The 19,604-nt window shown below is 38.2% G+C and overlaps 1 protein-coding gene across 1 annotated transcript in view; it reads right to left on the reverse strand.

The window, feature by feature from the left end:
• Positions 1-1,712: 1,712 nt before the first annotated feature.
• The window catches only part of LOC140932430 (helicase POLQ-like), a 23,258-nt gene continuing 5,366 nt past the window's right edge, over positions 1,713-19,604 (reverse strand). Inside the window, exons 7-15 of the mRNA XM_073382041.1 lie at positions 18,874-19,015; positions 7,466-7,570; positions 6,815-7,016; positions 5,940-6,097; positions 5,180-5,278; positions 4,637-4,813; positions 3,605-3,718; positions 2,457-2,591; positions 1,713-1,850 (exon numbers count right to left, since the gene is read on the reverse strand). Of these exons, the coding sequence (XP_073238142.1) occupies positions 1,770-1,850; positions 2,457-2,591; positions 3,605-3,718; positions 4,637-4,813; positions 5,180-5,278; positions 5,940-6,097; positions 6,815-7,016; positions 7,466-7,570; positions 18,874-19,015 (1,213 nt within the window). The 3' untranslated portion in view covers positions 1,713-1,769. The remainder of the gene's footprint in view (positions 1,851-2,456; positions 2,592-3,604; positions 3,719-4,636; positions 4,814-5,179; positions 5,279-5,939; positions 6,098-6,814; positions 7,017-7,465; positions 7,571-18,873; positions 19,016-19,604) is intronic.

The raw sequence follows: 19,604 nt of genomic DNA on the forward strand, positions 1-19,604 counted from the left end.
TTTACCATAACCAGCTACTGATGACCAAATTTGGAAGAATTCTGCGGTTAATGGACCGATGACGTCAAAAGTGCCGCTTTCTTGCAGGTTAATGCACCGTCAACCGAGAAGACCTGGGGACAAGGTTGAGTTGTTTTGGTTGTGAAAACAAAAATGGCGGACATTTCAATCGTTTCAAGAGTAAGAACTAAGCGAAAAAATAGCTAAAAACATGTCAAGAACAGCAAGAAGACAACTCAAAGGGCGACATCTGCTATTTGGAGAATATTTGCGGAGCTGAACGACCCTAAACATGCACTATCGGAGACGAAGTTAACAACATGTTTTAGCTATGTTTTTGAACTAGGAATTGTTTTGAATGAATGATAAAACAATTATTGAATTCGGCTTTCGTATAATATGAAGAATTATGGAGATCTCGGAGAGTGTTATCCACCTCGGCCTATGGCGTCGACGGATAATACCCTCCTCGATCTCCATAATTCTTCATAAGATACTCAGCCTCATTCATTAAGTCAAATAAATTATACGAAGTGTGAACGAAAACCAAAATAACTTCTCTCAGATCAATATGCGTTTCTGGGAAACTGCCCACCTACCCCTCCCCTAAGCCGACATAACACTTACTTCCCACTCAGGGCAAAATATTGCCTTAGGGGAGGGGTAGGTGGAAGTTTCCCAGAAACGTATAATGGTCCGTTTTTACTTGGTCGGGGGGGGGGGGGGGGGGGGAATGGAGGTTTCGCCACATGTAAGGGAATGCGGATTCCGGAACTCGAGAAAATTTTCCTTGTGGAATCTAGAATTTAGCAAATTTTTGCTTTGAAATTTGGAATCCTTGGCTTTGGGATTTGGAATACGGCTAAAGGAATCCAGGAATCCCACTAACGATTGGAATCCGGATTCCCAGTTCCACTGACAAAACATCCAGAATCCAATACCTGGACTAGAATCCACGGCGTGGAATCCAGAATCCAGGACTGTCTTGGATTCCCTGACATGGGTCGAGAGATTAAATAAATGTTTTACAAAGGTAACATAATTATCACTTCTCCACTTGACTCTAAATCCCAGTTCAAGTTGTGGAACTATATGGTATTTACAACTGTACAACTTTTGACAAACCCTGTTTGGCCCCTTTTAAATAATTCTTTATAGATTGTTAATTTTCTCATTCTCAAAGTGATTTTGGTATTTTTTAAAATCTGGTTCGTAAATATCGTTTTATGCCGTTAACACAGGCTGAGCTTAGGTTTTGTTGTTCTCGATATACTCTTCAATAAACTTTCTTCTCATTCATAGAAGTAGTTAACTTACGTTTGTCATTTCAATCTTAACTCCATGTCACTACGAATTCAAGCTCAGAATTATAACTATGTATTAAAATCCACTCACTGATTTACCCTTTGTTCAATCTAAACATTCTAAGTTGGTGTGAAAGCTTTCACCTGTCCTGACAAAAACATAATTCCGCGTCTTATATGAAAAAATAAATAGAGCATATAATAGTTTCATACATATTACAAAGCCAAATTCGAAAAATATTTTATCTTATGTGCGTTAATTTTATGTGAATTGAGTAAACAATAATTTTGATAAGTATTCATTTTCTTTCAGCAATTCGACACATGTAGAGCCGTTCGTATCAGAGGCGATTCTGTGCTCTAAAACCCTGATATACTTATAATTATCATTTTCTGCAATAAACATATAATTACTATTTTCTTTTCTTTTCACTTCTTCAGTTAAAGGCATGAAAATCACTTGTCCTATGTGTTCGGTTTCTCTGGAACAGTTGTCATCTCTTCTGCTTCTTCCCGCAAAGCGTCCGCTTTCTCTTCTAAGAGCATCTAAAAACAAAATAAATACCATTTTACTGCCATTTCCCGGTTCTGAACTTTCTCTTATTAGCGAGGTCAGTCACCTCTAGCTTTTGAAATCTGGCAACTTAGATTATTTTCACATTATCACTTTCTTCCTGCCCTTTCGCTGTTGTTTTTGTTTTGTCGTCAAACGGACAACTAGCCTGCGTAACAGGCGCCGGTTTTGTTAAATTTGTCAGGGTGAAGGACGAAATTTTGCGTATATAAAAGGCAAACAAAAAACATTAACCGGCGCTTGCCACGCAGGCTAACGGACAACTGGCTCACACTTGTTTGAATGAAAAATCAAGCAAACTTAAGTTAACCTTAGCCTCATATAGATTCTCCTGAAATTATGCCAAAAAATCCTGCAACATGTCTCTTTGTATTTGTTTTTTCTTCTTTCTCTCTTGTAATTAGCTCCGTAAGCATGTCCCGCTTTAGATTAGCCATTGCTATTTGCGGGTGTACAAAACTTGTAAATTTTTCTGAAAAGCAATACAGAAAGTGTGCGTAGGTGTGTACGCTCAACACCCCAACCCCACGAACAGCAACAAGAGATCCATCCAGTTTAATCAGTTTTACCGGTTTTACCTTAGCAGCTGACACGATCTGATTGGCTTGTCGTCTTGACAGGTGCTCAATATCAGTCATAAGGGAATTAACATCGGCCCAGGCCAGACTGGTAAGGCTTTTATAGCCTGCTTTGAATAACTGGCGTGCACGAGCCTGCAGAGAACAAAGAAATATAATCATCACCACTGACCAATCAGGTAGTGGTACACCACAGAAAGTACAATTGACGTAAAATGCAACAATAACACAAGACTAACTACGACAGAACGACTGGACAACTGAAAATTTGACTAACTATAAACGACAGTTTATCTGTGACAATAGACGGATCGAAACGCACCAATGACATTACGAGCCTTCATAGCTAATAACATCAATACTAAACTGACAGACGACCAATAACGTCGCGACTTAATTAACCAATCAGGTCAATAACCAGAGTTTAATACCATCAACTGACGTGATACAACTCACTTTGACTCTGAAGATGACTACCGCACAGGTTGTCAAAACATCAGTCACTGTCAGCAACAACAGTCCTATTAAGGACTACGTTCACCCGGATGATCATGCTCAACCTACTTATGAAATGACTCCTGGGTTCAAATCTTTTACAATAACACAAGATGTAACAACTTTTGGTGCAAAATGTAACATTAACTCGAAATGTAACAACTTTTGACCCACAACGTAACAACGTTTTAACGCGAAATGAAACTAGTTTGACGAAAAATGAAAATAACTTTTTAAAAACCGAAATGTAATAATGCAAAATGTAACAGCCTTGAAAAAACTGAGAGACTTGGATATAAGCCCTTTAAATTGTCTGGTGGTAGCAAAAGCAGGTTTTATGTTACGTTATACGTCAAAAGACATGAACACAAGTACTCTTCAATGCAAAAAAGTACTAAACAGTCAAAATCAGCATCGAGTTCTTCTAAGGTCAGGGCAACTAAGAACTAATTCAGGAGACTTGATTGCAGATTTCACCACTGTTGGACAAACTTGACCCGTCACGACCCCTGTTAGTTGAACCTAAAGAAGCAGATGCATTTCTATACGGCTTTACTAGTCCCCTTACCCGACCCCGCGTCCCCCTCCCAGAAAAAAAACACTTCACGGAAAGGGCCTTTTTTTGGAAGCGAAAGAAATAAATCTCTATTGACCTGCTTGACACCAGGGACCTCCATAAGAGGAACAAGCTCCAAGGTAGCAGTGTAGGATAACTTCTTAACCATGGCCTCAAGTAGTAAATTCACTCCCCAAAACTCCTGCAGCTCCTGTGGAGTGACATCACAAGGTCATAAACCATACAGTTCCTGTTGTCATTAATCATTGTAGAACAGTTTTCAAAAACGGTTGAACCTCATTAGTATGGAAACCAAAGGGACAGACTCAACTGTTCGAATTATGGATTTGTCCGAATCATACAGATAAGGAATGTACGAAGTCTTGTATCTTTGGAGACAAAAGGACTGTCCGTGAATGAGTATTTCGTTTAGTTTGGTATACAAATGCAGTTTGTGATTAGCTTAAAATCTCCCGCCACTTTCTCAGCCAATAAGAATTGAAAACAAATCCAAACGTCACTTAGTCGCCCGCGTTTTCCCGCGCTTAACACGGATCATGTGTTTTACTACGAGTTCTGATTGGCTGTTTGAATCCCCTGTACCTCTGACCGCCGGGGTAGTGTGATAACCTGTTATGGCTTTAGGAAACTCGATTAAAACTCGCATTCGTGGAATTTTTAGCCCGTCTGTAACTGTAAAAACAAAGTCTCCTACTAAAGAGCTGGAAATATAACGTTCTATTCGCATTTTCCACTAACAAAACTTTCACCACTTTCTGTTTGCAAAATCAAAGATACACCATTTCTCAATCTTTGGAAAACGATAATTCCGCATAAAGAGTCCAGTAGATGTAGAGTTCGCATTGGCCTTAATGTTTTGTTAAACATACAGGATCATTTAGCATGCGAAGTTGCCATTTTAGTCCGTTTACTGAAAGGTGAAGTAGGAGGAATTGGGCTCAAACTATCGAAATTCAAGACACCGATTTTGTCAGGCTGGACTTGAATTATTTCTTTTTTCGCAAGTTTGCAAGACGAGGCCATTATTTAATCAGTTTACTGAAATACCGGTGTTTGTGGTTTATTCTCGTAATGGGCGATTAATCCTACTAATACTGGTTAGACGTACCTGATTGAAATGCACCATGCATGAAGCAAATGATGAGGCTGAAGTTAAAAGATTCTGCACAAATCCTCGTGTCACGTTAAACAAACTAGCAACGTCCCAGATGGTGTTCTCTTTCATCAGTTTGTACAGGATGAGAGTTAAGTAGAACCTCTTGACGGAAGCTTCTTCACTGTCGTCCTACAAAGAGCGGCAAGACAGGATTTTAGCGATGACCTCACGATAACTGGTTTCTTTACTTAAGTGCCCCCAAGGCAGTTATTTTGTTCCCTTGGTAACCCCCTGCCAGCTACCAATCTCCCTAAATGACAAGAGAAAATACTAAAACAGAAAGCATGACAAAGTTAAAAGATTGTATGACAAAGACCAACATAAGATTCAAGCGCCTTGATAAACTCTCTTTTGACTCGTCACAAAATCCTTTTCCATCGATTGCTTGACACGCCCAAAAAACGTCTGTGTAGAATGCTACACGATTAGGCAAGTTAGAGGGGCTAAAGAAGAAAGCAAAATTTCGAGAAGAAAAGAGCAATACTAGTCTTTTACCTTCTTGACCCGTTGACCTGTAGCTCTTCTCGATAATAAGCTTTCTGTGGCTCCAACCAATTCAGCCACTCGCTGTTCTGAATCACCCAAAGACAACACCTGTAATGAAATCATATAAGACGTGAACGAGACAATCATGATCACAAAAGACATTACAAAGATACAAAAGTAGCCACGTGTTCGATGGACCCTATTTCTGCCTCTTTTTCCACTCAAAAAAATCCTTAGAGACCTATACTACCGTACTTAAAAAGGTTTTTCAACTAATATGGAACCTAATTTTAATATTTTAAAACCATCTGATTTTGTTTAGGTGTCTGTTAATATAACCGGAAGAAATAGTGACTGTTGACCGTAAAAAGCCAAAATGTTTACCGTTAACCGTAAATTCCACCATCCCATTGAGACAAACTCGTTCCCACTAAAGTCAAAGTTTTTTTTAACAAAAAAAAAACTTCCGGTGACAATTAGCCTAAATATCATCCGATTGCTTCGAGTCGTTTTCTCCTCGAGGGAGTAAAAACGACTCGAAGTAATCGGTTGAAATTCAGGCTAGGCGATAATTTGTTTCCTCTTTCAAATATTGGTAGAGACAGAGGATGATGTCATTGACCTCATTGTTCAATGAGGGCGCAAGCAAATTATTGGTTGGAACATCTACATTCTGGTTTTTAAATTAAGTTTAAAGGATTCCTTTTTACACGACGCGTAATTTTCACATTCCGGCTGATTTCTTTGCGTATTTCTGTCTGATCCGTACCTGTTTAAAATAAGTCATCCATTGCGGCTCAATTGAATCCCTGATGTCCAGCGGCGTCACAAGATAAAGCAGATGCAGTTCATTGGTTAGTACCAAGTTCTCCAGTGCTCTTGTTACCTCGCGATAGATCACAGGACTGCTCTCCACATCGATGCACCCTGTAAAGGCAATGTTGCCACACACATAAGTGCAATTAACGGTGTCAAAGGAGCAGTGGTTGCTTAAATTATGTTTTTATGTCCCTGAGACTGCCCGCTAAAGTTGAAGGACCCATGTCAAGGCGAGTTCCACATTTTTTGTTGAAAACGGAGCTAAAATTATAACTCAGTCATCTCTTCTTAAATTAGGAACTCCAAAAAAAAGATATCAAATCATTTTATCGAAAGAAAAAATGGCATGATCGCTTTTTGGTCATTTTTTTTTTACAACACAATGGTTTAACTTGCAAAAGCTGGCCCAAATTGTTCCACGGTTTGCAATCCATTTCCATCCTGGTTATTGATGGCAAAAGACACACACTTAAAGTTGAGGTACAGTAATAGAGTTATTTCAGGCTTTCCAATATGTTATTAGGATTTTGATGTAAAACCGAAAGATCGTGATATAGCTGCTTAAAACAACATGAATTCAATTTTTTACGACGTTTTGAACCTTAAAAAAATGACTGAATTTACAAGGTATTTTGATCAGCACTGCTTTATAGCTTGTTTTGAAACGCATTTTTAGTCCGGTTATAAAACCCCCGGATATAAGCCACTCCCCTCCTCCCCCATACCACTTACGAAGTTGTATAATCCCAGCGCTTATCAGCGGAAGTTTAAGGTATATTTCTGTACTAGGACACGTCCGCAAGTATTTGCCGCTAAGAAACGCACCTTTAAATGTGACCTGTCCCAGATGGGTGACTTCTATATTCCTGCTCTGTGCTGTGTTAATTATTATGACATGTCCGAGTTGTTGTAGTGACTCAAGTGATGTTTCAAGCTCTTTTTTTATGTCAACTGACTGCGCAGGTGACTGTACAAACAGCAGAGTGTTCTGCATGAACTGCTTAAGTTCATCAACCGTCGAGCAAAGCTGTTTAAGAAACGAAAGACGGAAAGCTAATATTATTATCAACACAGATATCAAGGCTTAGGGTAGTGAGAAAGGAAATATATACAAAGAAATTTCAATTACTACAGCTCTTAAGCTCTCAGTTCCGGTAATTGATCACCTGTTCTATTACAGTTTCTTTTGGAGGTCCCTTTCAAAGGTTTAAACGTTTAATAATTAAAACTAGAAATACGTAAACCGCAGAACCTATTTCCTATCCTTCCATATTCATTAACTCGTGAATTCAGTAGGCCTGGGATGTTTTAGAGTGTGTACGTGGAGTTATGAGGCACACGGCGCACTGACTTTCCTTGCAGACGACTTTCCGCACATTTTTCCGGCTTCGCCTATTTTCCCCACACCTGAAGAATGGGCAGCCAGCCATATTCATATAACATTTCAAATCCTTGACTGACGAGCATTAGGCCTACCTTTAATCCAACAAGAGTAAGAAGCAACACCCGTAACCCTTTGCCATTTTCATGCAGCAAGCTGCTGCGACAGCTCTCCAAAGGACCTGAGAACAGGTGACTAATCTGTAAGAAATATAAGAACATGAAAACCTCGTTCGAGGTCAGTATTGGTAGTTATACTCGTAAATGACCATCCATCATCATGAGAGGATTATTACTTCTTGTTTTCATAAACCAGATCTCCTCAGGAGGGAATGTGCTAGCCCTTGCATCGATCATGACCTCTTTTAATTTTGAAAAGTTTTGGATGAGCGTTTTTTGCATTCCGCCCAAAGTTAAAGCGTTACAGCGTGGACATGTTATCCCTTTAATTCTCAAGGGTGACCAACATCAACTTTCTCCAAACAATATCCATATGTTGCCAAGATGAATGGTTATGAGAGTAAATAAAATGATCACTAAAGAGAAAATGCTTTGATCTGTTATCAAACTCTCTCAACTAATTCTTTAAAGAAATGTATGGAGATCAGTATGGAGAATTTATATGTGAATATTGGGGCTTAAATAAACTCGGAAGGACATTATTTTGTAAGTATATACATGCAACTCAAAAACTAATGATATTGGCGTCATGATGTCGCCAAAACATCTGAACTTTATTTCGTTAGTTTTTACTAGGTTTATAAACTAAAACCATCAAGATAGAGCAGAACAAGTTATCAGGTGTTTTGGATTCTCGGAGTCTACAGTGTTCAAGAGTGTAAATTAAGCAGTTTACCGTGTACGGAATAAACCTGTGAGTTCCAGAACTGGTGCATGACTACTCTTCTACAAGGATACGACACACATCCAAATCAGATCCAACCTATAAAAATGGCTGGGTTCATACACAGTAAGTTCTCGCACCACTTTCAGTACGCTCGATTACCAGTCAAGGGAAGACGAGAAATCGAGAAAACGGAGGAAATCGAGTCTGCATGACAGGAAAAAAAAGAAAAAAAAAACAGAAAAAATTAAAAACAAACAAATAAGGTGTTGAGTCCTTGAATAATTCCCTTGTCTTCTTCAGAACACTCTGTCACAGGCGAGCCTCTTGTTACCATGCAAAAAACTGCGGCTAGATCAAACATAGGCGGCTGCACCTTCACAACAGAGACATCCAAACAGGTCCAGTTTCTAGACTTTAAGGAAGTTCGTTTTAACACTGGGTCATCGGCCGTTTTCCCGACTTCGTCGCTCAGAAAACTCGACTTGTGGGCAAGTCTACTCGCTTTGTTTCGTTTTTAGCATTTTAATAGTATAGTTTATTTAGTGTCCCCAATTAGTCTTATCTGGGCGAAATAATTTACGTTCAAATAAAGGTTTTATCTATCTATCTATCTATCTATCAGTTTCCTGTTGTCAGTGATTGAACGAGTCCGACCTTTGGTCGAGGTGTCAAAAGTCGGACGCGACTGAAACATAATGGGCGCTTTTCTATTACAGTTTTCATAATCCGTTAGATTAGCTTATCTGTCGCTTTAGAACTTCCTTAATCTTGACCTGAAAAATAGTGCACTATCCCGCTAAAAACACCCTCAAAGTTTCATTGCACGCAGCTTATAGCGTGTGATCATGTAGTAATGCATACTGAGCTTGCAATGGCGTTCTCAAATTTTGCTTCAGTACGACTGAATTTGTAATTTTAAGTCACCTAATGTTTGGTGACCTGTGTTTAATACTCGGATTGCGGCGGAAATGCTAGTCTGCAAGCTCAGCTTAGATTCACTGTGGGTACCGATAACCGCAAGTTGACAAGCATAGCTATTTGTAAAGCCGCGTAGCACTTGTGTAAACCGGCGCCGCGGTTGTTCCGAGTGTTAACCTTTTCTAATTCACTCTTAGACGTGAGTGGCTAAAAAAAAAATATTTCCAAATTTCATTTAGTAAAAATGCTTGAAACAAAGAGCACCATGTGAAAGTGCTGCCAAACAGGTTTCATTTGAATGCCAAACAGGTTTCATTTGAATGGTCATATCATAGGATTTTTTACAGTCTCAAAAGTAGGAGCCATCTTTACAAGACTTCATATTAAACTGATTCATCCTACAGGCATAGATAGCTGATGAAGTGATATTTCATATAAAAAATATAGATATCAAAAAACAACACCATTCATTCACCATGAACCATTCGGGTTTTTATTAATCACCCTGGGCATACTAACTATTCTCAGGGAACGAAAGGATAAGTCGAAAGGAAACGGAAACTGTATGTTGTTGTGGATAATATGAAATGAGAAGCTTTACAACAAGATGGTAGCGCAGTCGGCACATGCAGTAAAAACTGGTAAGAGAAACGCGCGGGAGCTGGGGGAGAGAGGGCTGTCCCCTATTTTTTTTTCCCGCCATCGCCCCCTTCCCAGATCGCGCGCGTCTTATTTTCGCTTGGCTTGTTTTATTTCTATCTGAGAGCCTGGCAGAGGCTACACCTAGACTAGCAGTTCAGAAGCTAAAGAAACATGTTTTACATCTCTCAACAGTCACAATAAAAAAAAATCGGCTCATTTCAGCAATCCTCAGCTTATCACCCATCCCCCCCTTCCCGCACGCGTTTGAATTCTATCGTGTTTACTGTACAAAATTAATCGTATCGCATCAACTTGACACTTCTACTAAGCGGGAGCGGCAGTTTCTAGTATGCCCAAGGCAAACCCGAGTTTTTAAGTTCTAAGAATCACGGAAACTGGCGCATCCTAAAGTAGACTGAACAACATGAAACGGAGAATATATCAGTAGCGGAGGTACCGTTGGATGTCTTGCTCAGGTCGACTATGAGGGTCTCCTTTTACCACCCAGCGCTCCCTTAATCCTCCTTCCTTTGATCTGCTGCAAGTAAAATCGATTACGCTCATTTCGGGATCGCTGACGTCGCTTTATCGTTGGGTAAAAAACGTTGGGGAAAGTGTTAACTCTTGCAGGCTATACAGGAGTATCGGCTCCGTTTCAATAACAAATATCTTTCGACGCCAAAAGTTCTTCTCAGGAAACCTGTTAAGGCGGACACCCTTTATTTAGCTGACACTATACCATTGAATTGCAATAATAATAGTAATAATAATTTAATTCTCATATAGCGCGCTTTCCATGAAATGATCAAGCGCGTAATACATGATTTCTATCTATAATAATTTAATACAGGGTATCTAACTAATAATTATTTAAAATATACTGTGATAAAATTAAAATATACAACATATGTTAAGATACTAGTAATTATCGTGATAAAAATTAATAAAAAGCTTCCCTAAAGAGGTGCGTTTTCGGATGGCACTTGAAAATCCCTAGATCTGTAACAGAACGAATCTCACGCGGTATTACATTCTAAAGTGCCGGAGCTGCGACCTGGAATGATCTCTCTCCTAATGTAACCCTACTTCTATAAGTTGGCGTAGCAAGCAACAAAGCATCCGACGAGGATCTTAAATTATAATTTCCTGATCTTTTAATTGACACAAGTTCTCTTAAATACGTTGGCGCGAATCCATGGATGGCCTTAAAAACAAATAGTAGAATCTTAAAACTAATGCGTTGCCTAACCGGAACCCTCCGAGGGCTTTAGTTTTGCAACACTACAATAAAACAAGAAATTATTTCCCACGAGCACATTTAGGTCACACGGCATCAAGTGGAAATTGTAGCGAGTTTTAGGGTTTTCAAAACAACATTTGACCTGATTTAATTGAAAAAGTTTGAATTTGTGTACAGGAAGCAAAAGTTCAGGCTGCCTTCAACTTACCAGATTTTAGTTCAAGCTGTCCTGTCTCAAGAACAACATTTTACTTTCGTTTGTTTGTTTTCCTGTCTGGGTCATACAACGTTCTAAAGCGACACTTTAATTCATCTATCATTTTATGATTATGCATTCGTCCACTCCTAAAAAAACGTGAAGCCTCAACTACTCAAATCCACTCTATTTGACAAGGATTTTTTTTTCTCCATTTTAGAAAAACTCTCGTAACAGATAGTGTCGTTGAATCGTTTTCGTTCGGCCACATATGTATCCGTTTCCGTTCGAAAACGGATGTTTTTACAGTTTATCCACAATAGCTTTGAATCATTCGAACTACTTCCTCTCCTCATCTCATAAAAACTGCTAGTAGACAAAGTTGTCCAACCAGTCCCACCGAGCACTTTTTCGTCCTAGTCTTAACCAAAACCTCCAAGGTCGTACTTGCTGTCTTGTTAACTGCTCCGATTTTCGAGATCAGCAGAGAAATTACAGGGGTACACAACGACAAAATGTTTCCAAATACGTCACAAGTGTCTCAATTAGCTTTCTCTATGCTTTAGAAGCCTGTTTGGTTGATATGTAGCTGCCCTATGAGAACTATTTATCTGTCCGGATGTCTTAGGACAACCTTGGTCGTCCCGGGATATTTAGGTGGCTCCTTCGTCTCATCCAAAACTTTCAGTTACCATGTTGCCGGTCCGGTCAAAAGAGTTCGCGGACGTGGAGTAGACGTACTTTCATCGGAATATTCTAGGGCACGTTTTGTCTTAATAGTAATACCGAAATTTTAAGGAGGCTTTTTACAATATTAATCACAATATCTTGATAATAAAATCTGAAAAACACAACATCCTTTAGTAAATTAGAAGAAAAATTCCGCGAATATCATGGACGAATAGAATGGTAATCCAGAAATTTCTAGCCTTTCTCGAGCTTCAGAAATTTCTAGGCAATATTTGCCCCTTCGAACATTTATTTTACCATGTTTACCGAAGAAAGTCGTTAGATTCCCCTGAAATTAACCATGCTGATTGTGCTAAGTAGTCTTCTGAGTTAATTGAAGCATGCGCTTGAACATTTAACTTTATACAAGCAAAATTGACTTAAATAAGACGTGCTATTAGGCCTAAAAGAGGAGCCAGGTGGAAACAGCGAGACAGGATAATGTAACGTGTCCACTCGAAATGTTGTGTTTTCGGCGGCCTTTATCATCGGATTCGGGGTGTGGGCGGATGGCCAATCTGAAGTACAAAATATTCGTTTTCGGATAAAATCTGAGAGAAACTGTTGTTTATTTAGAGTAACTATTTCCTTTGTCGTTTGGGAGGTTATGCGTTCATGCACATTCGAATAGCGTGAAAATTGAAAGAAACCTGTACTGTGTCACGTGACCTGGAATCGGAACACATAGGGTCGATAAACAAGTATACAAACCGTGAACGTGATAACATGAGGAAATGTTACCATACTCCAAGTAGTACTAGAAGTAATCCCTCAAAAGATAATCTTACAAAGGTCCGGTAAATGAGGAGATCAAAAGCTACACACGGTTTATCGGGAGTTGACTTGAGGCCCGGGGGCGTTAACTCGAGTAGGTTCTGGGTGGGTAGATGTTGCTCAGGTCTCCAACGAACGGAATTCTTTAACTATTGCAAAGGGGTTAGACAAGGTTGTATCCTTTCTCCTATGCTTTTCAACCTATATCTAAATGAAATCCCTTTTTTACTTGACCGACAAGACACAGACCCTATTATTTTACCAAATGGAACTCATCTGAACTGTTTATTTTATGCAGATGATCTTGTTCTAATTTCCCATTCAGCCGAAGGACTTCAAAAAGCGCTTTCTGTGCTCGCTGAATATTGTAACAAATGGTTGCTATCTGTTAATTCAAAGAAAACTAAAGTTCTGATTTTTCAAAAGAAATGTAGAAAATCAGTCCTTAACAAATATTGTTTTAAGATAAACAATGACAAAATAGAAATTGTTAACAATTATACATACCTCGGTATCAATTTAGCTACAAATGGGAACTTCAATGTGTGTAAAATAAACTTAAAAGAAAAAACACGACGATCGTTTTTTGCGATACGACGCTACCTTGATTTCTTGAAACTACCAATTGACATAACCAATAAACTCATCAATTCGCTTTTCCTCCCCATTCTTTTATATGGATCTGAAATCTGGGGCATATATACTAAAGATGATTTTAACGCCTGGGAAAAAGACATAATTGAAAAAACGCATATATATTTTTGCAAACAGTCCTTAGGCGTAAATAAACAATGTCCAAACGTCGCTGCTAGAAATGAACTAGGTAGATTACCGCTGGAATTAACTATAGATACCTCAATTATTAAATTTTGGATTCATTTACAAAATATGCCAGATAAAAACATAGCAAAACAATGTCTACAACTCTCCCAGGAAATGGCCGATAACAACCAGCCAGGTTTGATGCAGAAAATAAAAACTATATGTAGCAAGTACAACGCAACCGCCATAACATTGAATGAAAACAACGAAAAAGTCTTCACCTCTTACATCAAGCAAAACATCAATAATGCTCTAACTGAGCATCAACTTACCCTCCTTAAAACAAATAGAAAATTGAATTTTTATACTACCTTTAAGAACGATAATAAAAAAGCAGAATTCTTAAATATGATTAAAAATCCACTTCACAAAACCTCACTCAATAAATTTCGACTAGGAAATCATCGATTACATATTGAAACAGGCAGACACACAGTACCTAAAACTCCCGAAAATTTAAGAATATGTTATCTATGTCAGACGAATGAAGTTGAAAATGAACTTCATTTTCTATTCTTCTGCAAACTTTATGACAATTTACGTTTAAAATTCTTCAGTGAAATATCTGATAGATATACACTTTTCAAGGACTTAGATGTGACTTCAAAACTTTTATTTCTCTTTAATAGTATAGATCCCTCTGTTTGTAGATCAATTGCTGCTTTTGTTTTTGAATGTATGCGTTACAGACATGATATGTTATTTCAGAAAAGAATATAATCTTTTTATTTTGCCATATATTTATAAATGATATATTTGTACTTTATTCATAAGTATTAGATAGGTAATGCCATGTATAGATATGGAAATACCTTAATAAATTGTTGTTGTTGTTGTTGGATCCTCGATGAAAGATACCTCGTCCTAGAAACAGGCAAATTTTCAATACCTCGTTCTACAGCACACTACACCGTTCTAGGAACCGTGCTGAATATAAGGAAAGTTAGACCCGTTCTAGATCGTGAGTAATAAACTAACGAGCTCATTTGGCGACGCATACTCGTACAGGTATTTAGGGAAAGAACTAGCCCCCCGAGGCTTGAAGATGTTATTCTATGGAATTTCTTTTTCATGATTTCATGATTTGAAAATGAAAAGCATTTCCTTTTTCATAAGCCTTTCCTTACCCCACCAAACTATTAAAAATTGACCCCGGCTTGGGTTGATAAGTGGAACAAACGAGCGCCGCAACCAGTTGCAAATTTACGAGTTCCCAGTGCAAAACTCGCGCTTTTTGGAGCAAAATGCAGTCCATCATGGACACATGTATCTTGATAGTTGTGTTTACTTTTGTAGTCTGTGTTCTTCAAATTCTCTTTCTGTATGTGATAGAGAGAAGCAGGAACTTAACGAGGTCAAGGTTTAATGGAAACCGTCAAGGCGGCGATGAACAGTCTCGGAGGGAAGGAATACCCAGAAGAGGAAGAAGAAGAAGAAGACAGCCCGTTGAACAAGAAGAATGACATGCATTTGGTACGCTAGATTTTTTAAGACACTTGGTGAATGTTGGCTGTTTTATTGTTGTTGTTGTTGTTGTTGTTGTTGATACCATTGTTTGATTGATTCGCTTTGCTTTGTTTTGTTTGAAAATGGTTAAACAGTTTGTTTTTTACTGAAGAGTAAGCGCCATTTTACATTTCTTCCACATAACCAAACTTCAGAAATGCCGTGGTTTACTACGCTATAGGTCAGAAAGCAAGTGGCAAAATGTCATTTTAAAAAAATGTAAAGAGTTTCAGTTCCTAGGAAATCTTTACATAATTTGCTAACTACATTGAGCTTAGACATTGTTATAGATCCAGTTCCCCTAGAGCTCTACAACATAAATGTGGATGCAAATAATTTCCGACCCTTTTAACACAACCACAAACACCATCTAAAGAAGCTCCACATCTTTAGACCAGACAATTTGGGGTATCGTTGCGTACGCTTGGACTTGAGACTATTTCCAAAACGTATCAGTAACCTAGAAGCATAAAAAAGTTTGCAGTATGCCTGCCGCGCCTACGTTGACCACGTAGGAGGTAGCGTTTCCGAGCGGTTAGAGCGTTGAACTTACAATCCAAGGCCCCGAGTTCAAGTCCTGCCCTGGGCTGAGTTGCTCAAAGCATGGTCGCTTTAAATATTGGTTAAGCAGTATCAAAACCAATACGTTGTCAAGGTATTAAACGCTGGTTAACGCTAATCATGCTTCGAGCAACTGATCGCTAAGCGAATTTGTTCTAGGTAGTCCCAAGTTCAAATCCTTGGCCACGCTTGTAAATAGCCAAACAGGTTGCCTCCAGTCATGAGAAGGAATTCTTACCGGTTAAGCTTATCTTAATTATTTGTTACTGTCCTTATTTGTTAACCAAGAAGTACGGCTGGATTACCAGTTATTGTGTTACCCTATAAAATCATCATTTTAGCGACATCAATGAGCCGACGAATATAATCTGCTGATTAAACTATACAATAAATATAGTTACAAAGTAGGAACGGCCATGTTGAGGCTATTTCTAAAACTTATTTCACTGTAATTGTCTTGTTTTTGCACAGAACAAAAAGAAAGACGGAGGCGAAAAAAGCACCAGGGATGACGAAGGAGCCTTTAAGTTCTAGAAGCGTTAGGAGGATCAGCAGCGAACCAAGCTGCAACAACATCTAGAGATATTTTCATCCAGCTGGCCGCTTTTACAGACTCTTAAAATGACCACGAGCGATTACAGTAACAGTGGAATAAAAGCCAACGGAACGTGTATAAAGTGACTTTGGAAGCATCGAATGAACAATGGAAAGCTTCTTGCAGAAGAACATTATCTATACTAACCTTTTTTCTTTTCTCAGTACAACCTTTCTGTGAGGACAAGCAAGTAGTTTGCTAACATTTCCTATATACTTCGTCAAAAAATTACTGTGCGATATGTCGCAGATTGATTAGCGTCAGTAGAACTAGTCTATTTTTCTTTGAGCCCAGCTCGAAAATACCATTGTGCTCTTAAACGTCAGCAGCATCAGCCTGTCAACGATTTGCGTATTCAGCACTTTTATTTACCAACGGAGCAGCGCTGATGTTAGCTACAATATATATGCGTCACTTACCATGAGTGACTAGTCGAGATATACATGTATTTATAAAATAACTAAGATAGTACGCGCGCTCTTATTGGCCGAGAAGGTGTGTCAATTTTTCTTCGCTTAAGCTGACATTTCAAGCGAGAAAAAGCCGTATTTTGGAAAGCATCTTTTTGCAAAACAAGAACTGATTACGCGTGCAAGACTTCGTGGACAAGACTTTGTGACTGGTAAGAATTTCTCTTTTAATCAGTGTTATACAAAGAGTTTTGCTTTTTTTATCGGGAAAATTATCTTATAAAAGCAATAGAAAACTTTTTTCCTGTGTTTGCATATCCTGATATAAACACTCGAGGGGTTGGGAGAATTCTCGACAGTTATGCAAACCCTCGACTTCGTCTAGGGTTTGCATAACTATCTCGAATTCTCCCAACCCCTCTCGTGTTTATATCAGGCTATGCAAACACGGAAAACGTTATGTCATTGACCACGCATGAGGTCAAGATAACTAAATATTGTCCGAGTTCGTTTTGCAAACAGAGAATGAGGCCCGCAATATCCAGCGATATCCAACTCGCGTGATACATGTATGTCAAATATCAAGTGAATTCTCTTGGAATCAAGTTATTAGGGACGCATACAAGTTAAGAAAGAGGAGCAAAATTTCATTTTCGTACATCTGCGTCCTCTATGAGATGTCGCATCAGAGAATTTCACTTCCTCATCACGCATAGGGCGAAACAAATGAAAAACCCATATAGAGTTGTTGCTTTGCTTAATATCAAACAGTTTTCATCACACCATTTTTAACCGAAGTAAGTATTTTAATCTTCGTTCTAGTTTTTGATGCCAAAAACGATTATTAAACACAAACTAAAACAGTTTTTATTAAATCAGTTGAACCGTAGTTAGTATGTTTAATCTTAGTTATAGTGTTAAACCTTAGTTGTAGTCTCAGTTTTTAGCTGCATGTTACTCGACCTTCATTTTAGAGGAACCTTCTTAAAACCACCCTTAGGTGATTGGAGGCCTCCTCTTAAAATATTATTTACAACTATTATTATTATCGAGCCAACTACACTAGTTTTTTTTTTTTTACGTTCGCGTTGCTGTTGCCGTCGCAGTCGTTGCTGGTAAAGCTTCCTAATGTTTACCGACTGGACACCGGGTTAAGTTTACCTAAGTACATTGTCAGCTTTTAAAGAAGCAGTCCGCCAGCCAAAGTTCTAGCTAATTCTCAATAATATCCATATTCTATTATGTAATTAGCGCTTTTTTTGGTAAATAGGTATATCACGTAATTTAAGGCTTTATACTGTAAATAAGTTTTTGAATTTCCCTTTCTTTCTCTACTATTTTTTTTTTCTCGGCTTATTAGCAACTATATTGACTTTATTGACTTTATCTTCGACATGAAGATTTCAGTACCAAAACAATCAATATAAATACAAACGAAACAAAGTAAAATAAAATTTAAGTAAGAAAGAAAGGAACAACTATATATTGCATAAAAAGAAAAAGTACTTGGCTATATACGGCTTCTACGCTACTCGTATGGTAAGAAAGTTAAATTATAGTTCGGATTTATAACAATTTAGAATATTTTCAATGCAAGAGGCACTAAGACTTATGATGTTTTCATCGCACATAGACATGATATATAAAAATACACTCTTTTTTTATATAAGAATGTTGTTTTCCCGGCTGAGGCTGAATATTCTTATTTTTCTGCCGATTTTAGGCTGAAAATATTCTTGTATTATTCTTAAATTATAGCTTATGACATTTCCGTTTTAGAATATATTGGCGTATCAAGTATACTTAGTGCAGGTTTTTGCGCCTTGTTGGCAAGTTTTGCCGTTCAGAGGATGGAATAAGTTGAAAACATAATTGTGTGGTATTTACAGTTTTTGAACACACAAAATTACATCCTTTTCAAAACCTCAGCCTGGGGTTTATTCTTAAATTATTCTTAAAATTTCGCAAATTTCAGCCTCGATATTCTTATAAATTATATTCTTATAGAAAAAAAAGAGTGTAGTACCTTGCAAGACATATTCGTAAAATTACTGTCTATCGGGTATGGGCTCTCCAAGAAGATACCCCTTATATGAGAAAGTGATGAGTGAGTACATTTCAACAAATAGTGGAATTCATCACCAATTTCGGATCTATTACAAAGGGGGCAAAGCCTCTCAACTCTAGCATTTTTGCTAGAGGTCTAATCAACCTCATCAAACCCGAGATCAAATAAAGCTTCATTCATTCATTTATTCACTCACCTTGGGTTTGTCAGCATCTTTGATGATTAGAATACTTTCTCCTGACGTGTCAATCCCAGCTCGCCCCGCTCGTCCAATCATCTGTTTGTACTGACTTTGACACAGCAACGCACTTCCAACATAAGGAGCACGGACGATAACCCTGAAAATAACAAACAGTTATGAGAATTATGGTTTTTCAGTATGTGACAAGGGCACCATACAAAATTCATTTGGGCCAGTGCATTCTCTGAATTCGCTCTACAAACAAAACGCACAGCAGAGTGAACAGAATGACAAAAAAAAGTACTATGCAATATCTTTCGATTGAATGGTCACAATTAAGGCTTTCTTTTATAGAATTAGTACCACCTTGTACAGCATAGTAGAAAAGCCACAGGAAATACTGCTCAGTAGCTTTCATTTAAAGGGTCACACTTCAAGACTTCATCCACAGACTCAAAAGTTAAAAATGACAACCTTGTACAAAAGCCTTTCATTTGAATGGTCATCCTTAAGGATTTCACTCCCCAAACAGAAGTTACAATCGACACCTTGTACAGCATAAAAATCAGTACCACAGGGAAATACTACATTTTATTAGCAGCTTTCATTCCAATGGTCAAGCTTTAGGATTGTAACAATACCCTCCGAACAGAGTCTCCTTCGATCTTCTGTTCGACTCATCTAGGAAAGATCGAAGCGACTCTACTAGCAGGGTATTGTAACCACGGACCGACACAAAAACTTGA

This window comes from Porites lutea, chromosome 3 (genome assembly GCF_958299795.1).
Source record: "Porites lutea chromosome 3, jaPorLute2.1, whole genome shotgun sequence".
NCBI lineage: Eukaryota > Metazoa > Cnidaria > Anthozoa > Scleractinia > Poritidae > Porites > Porites lutea.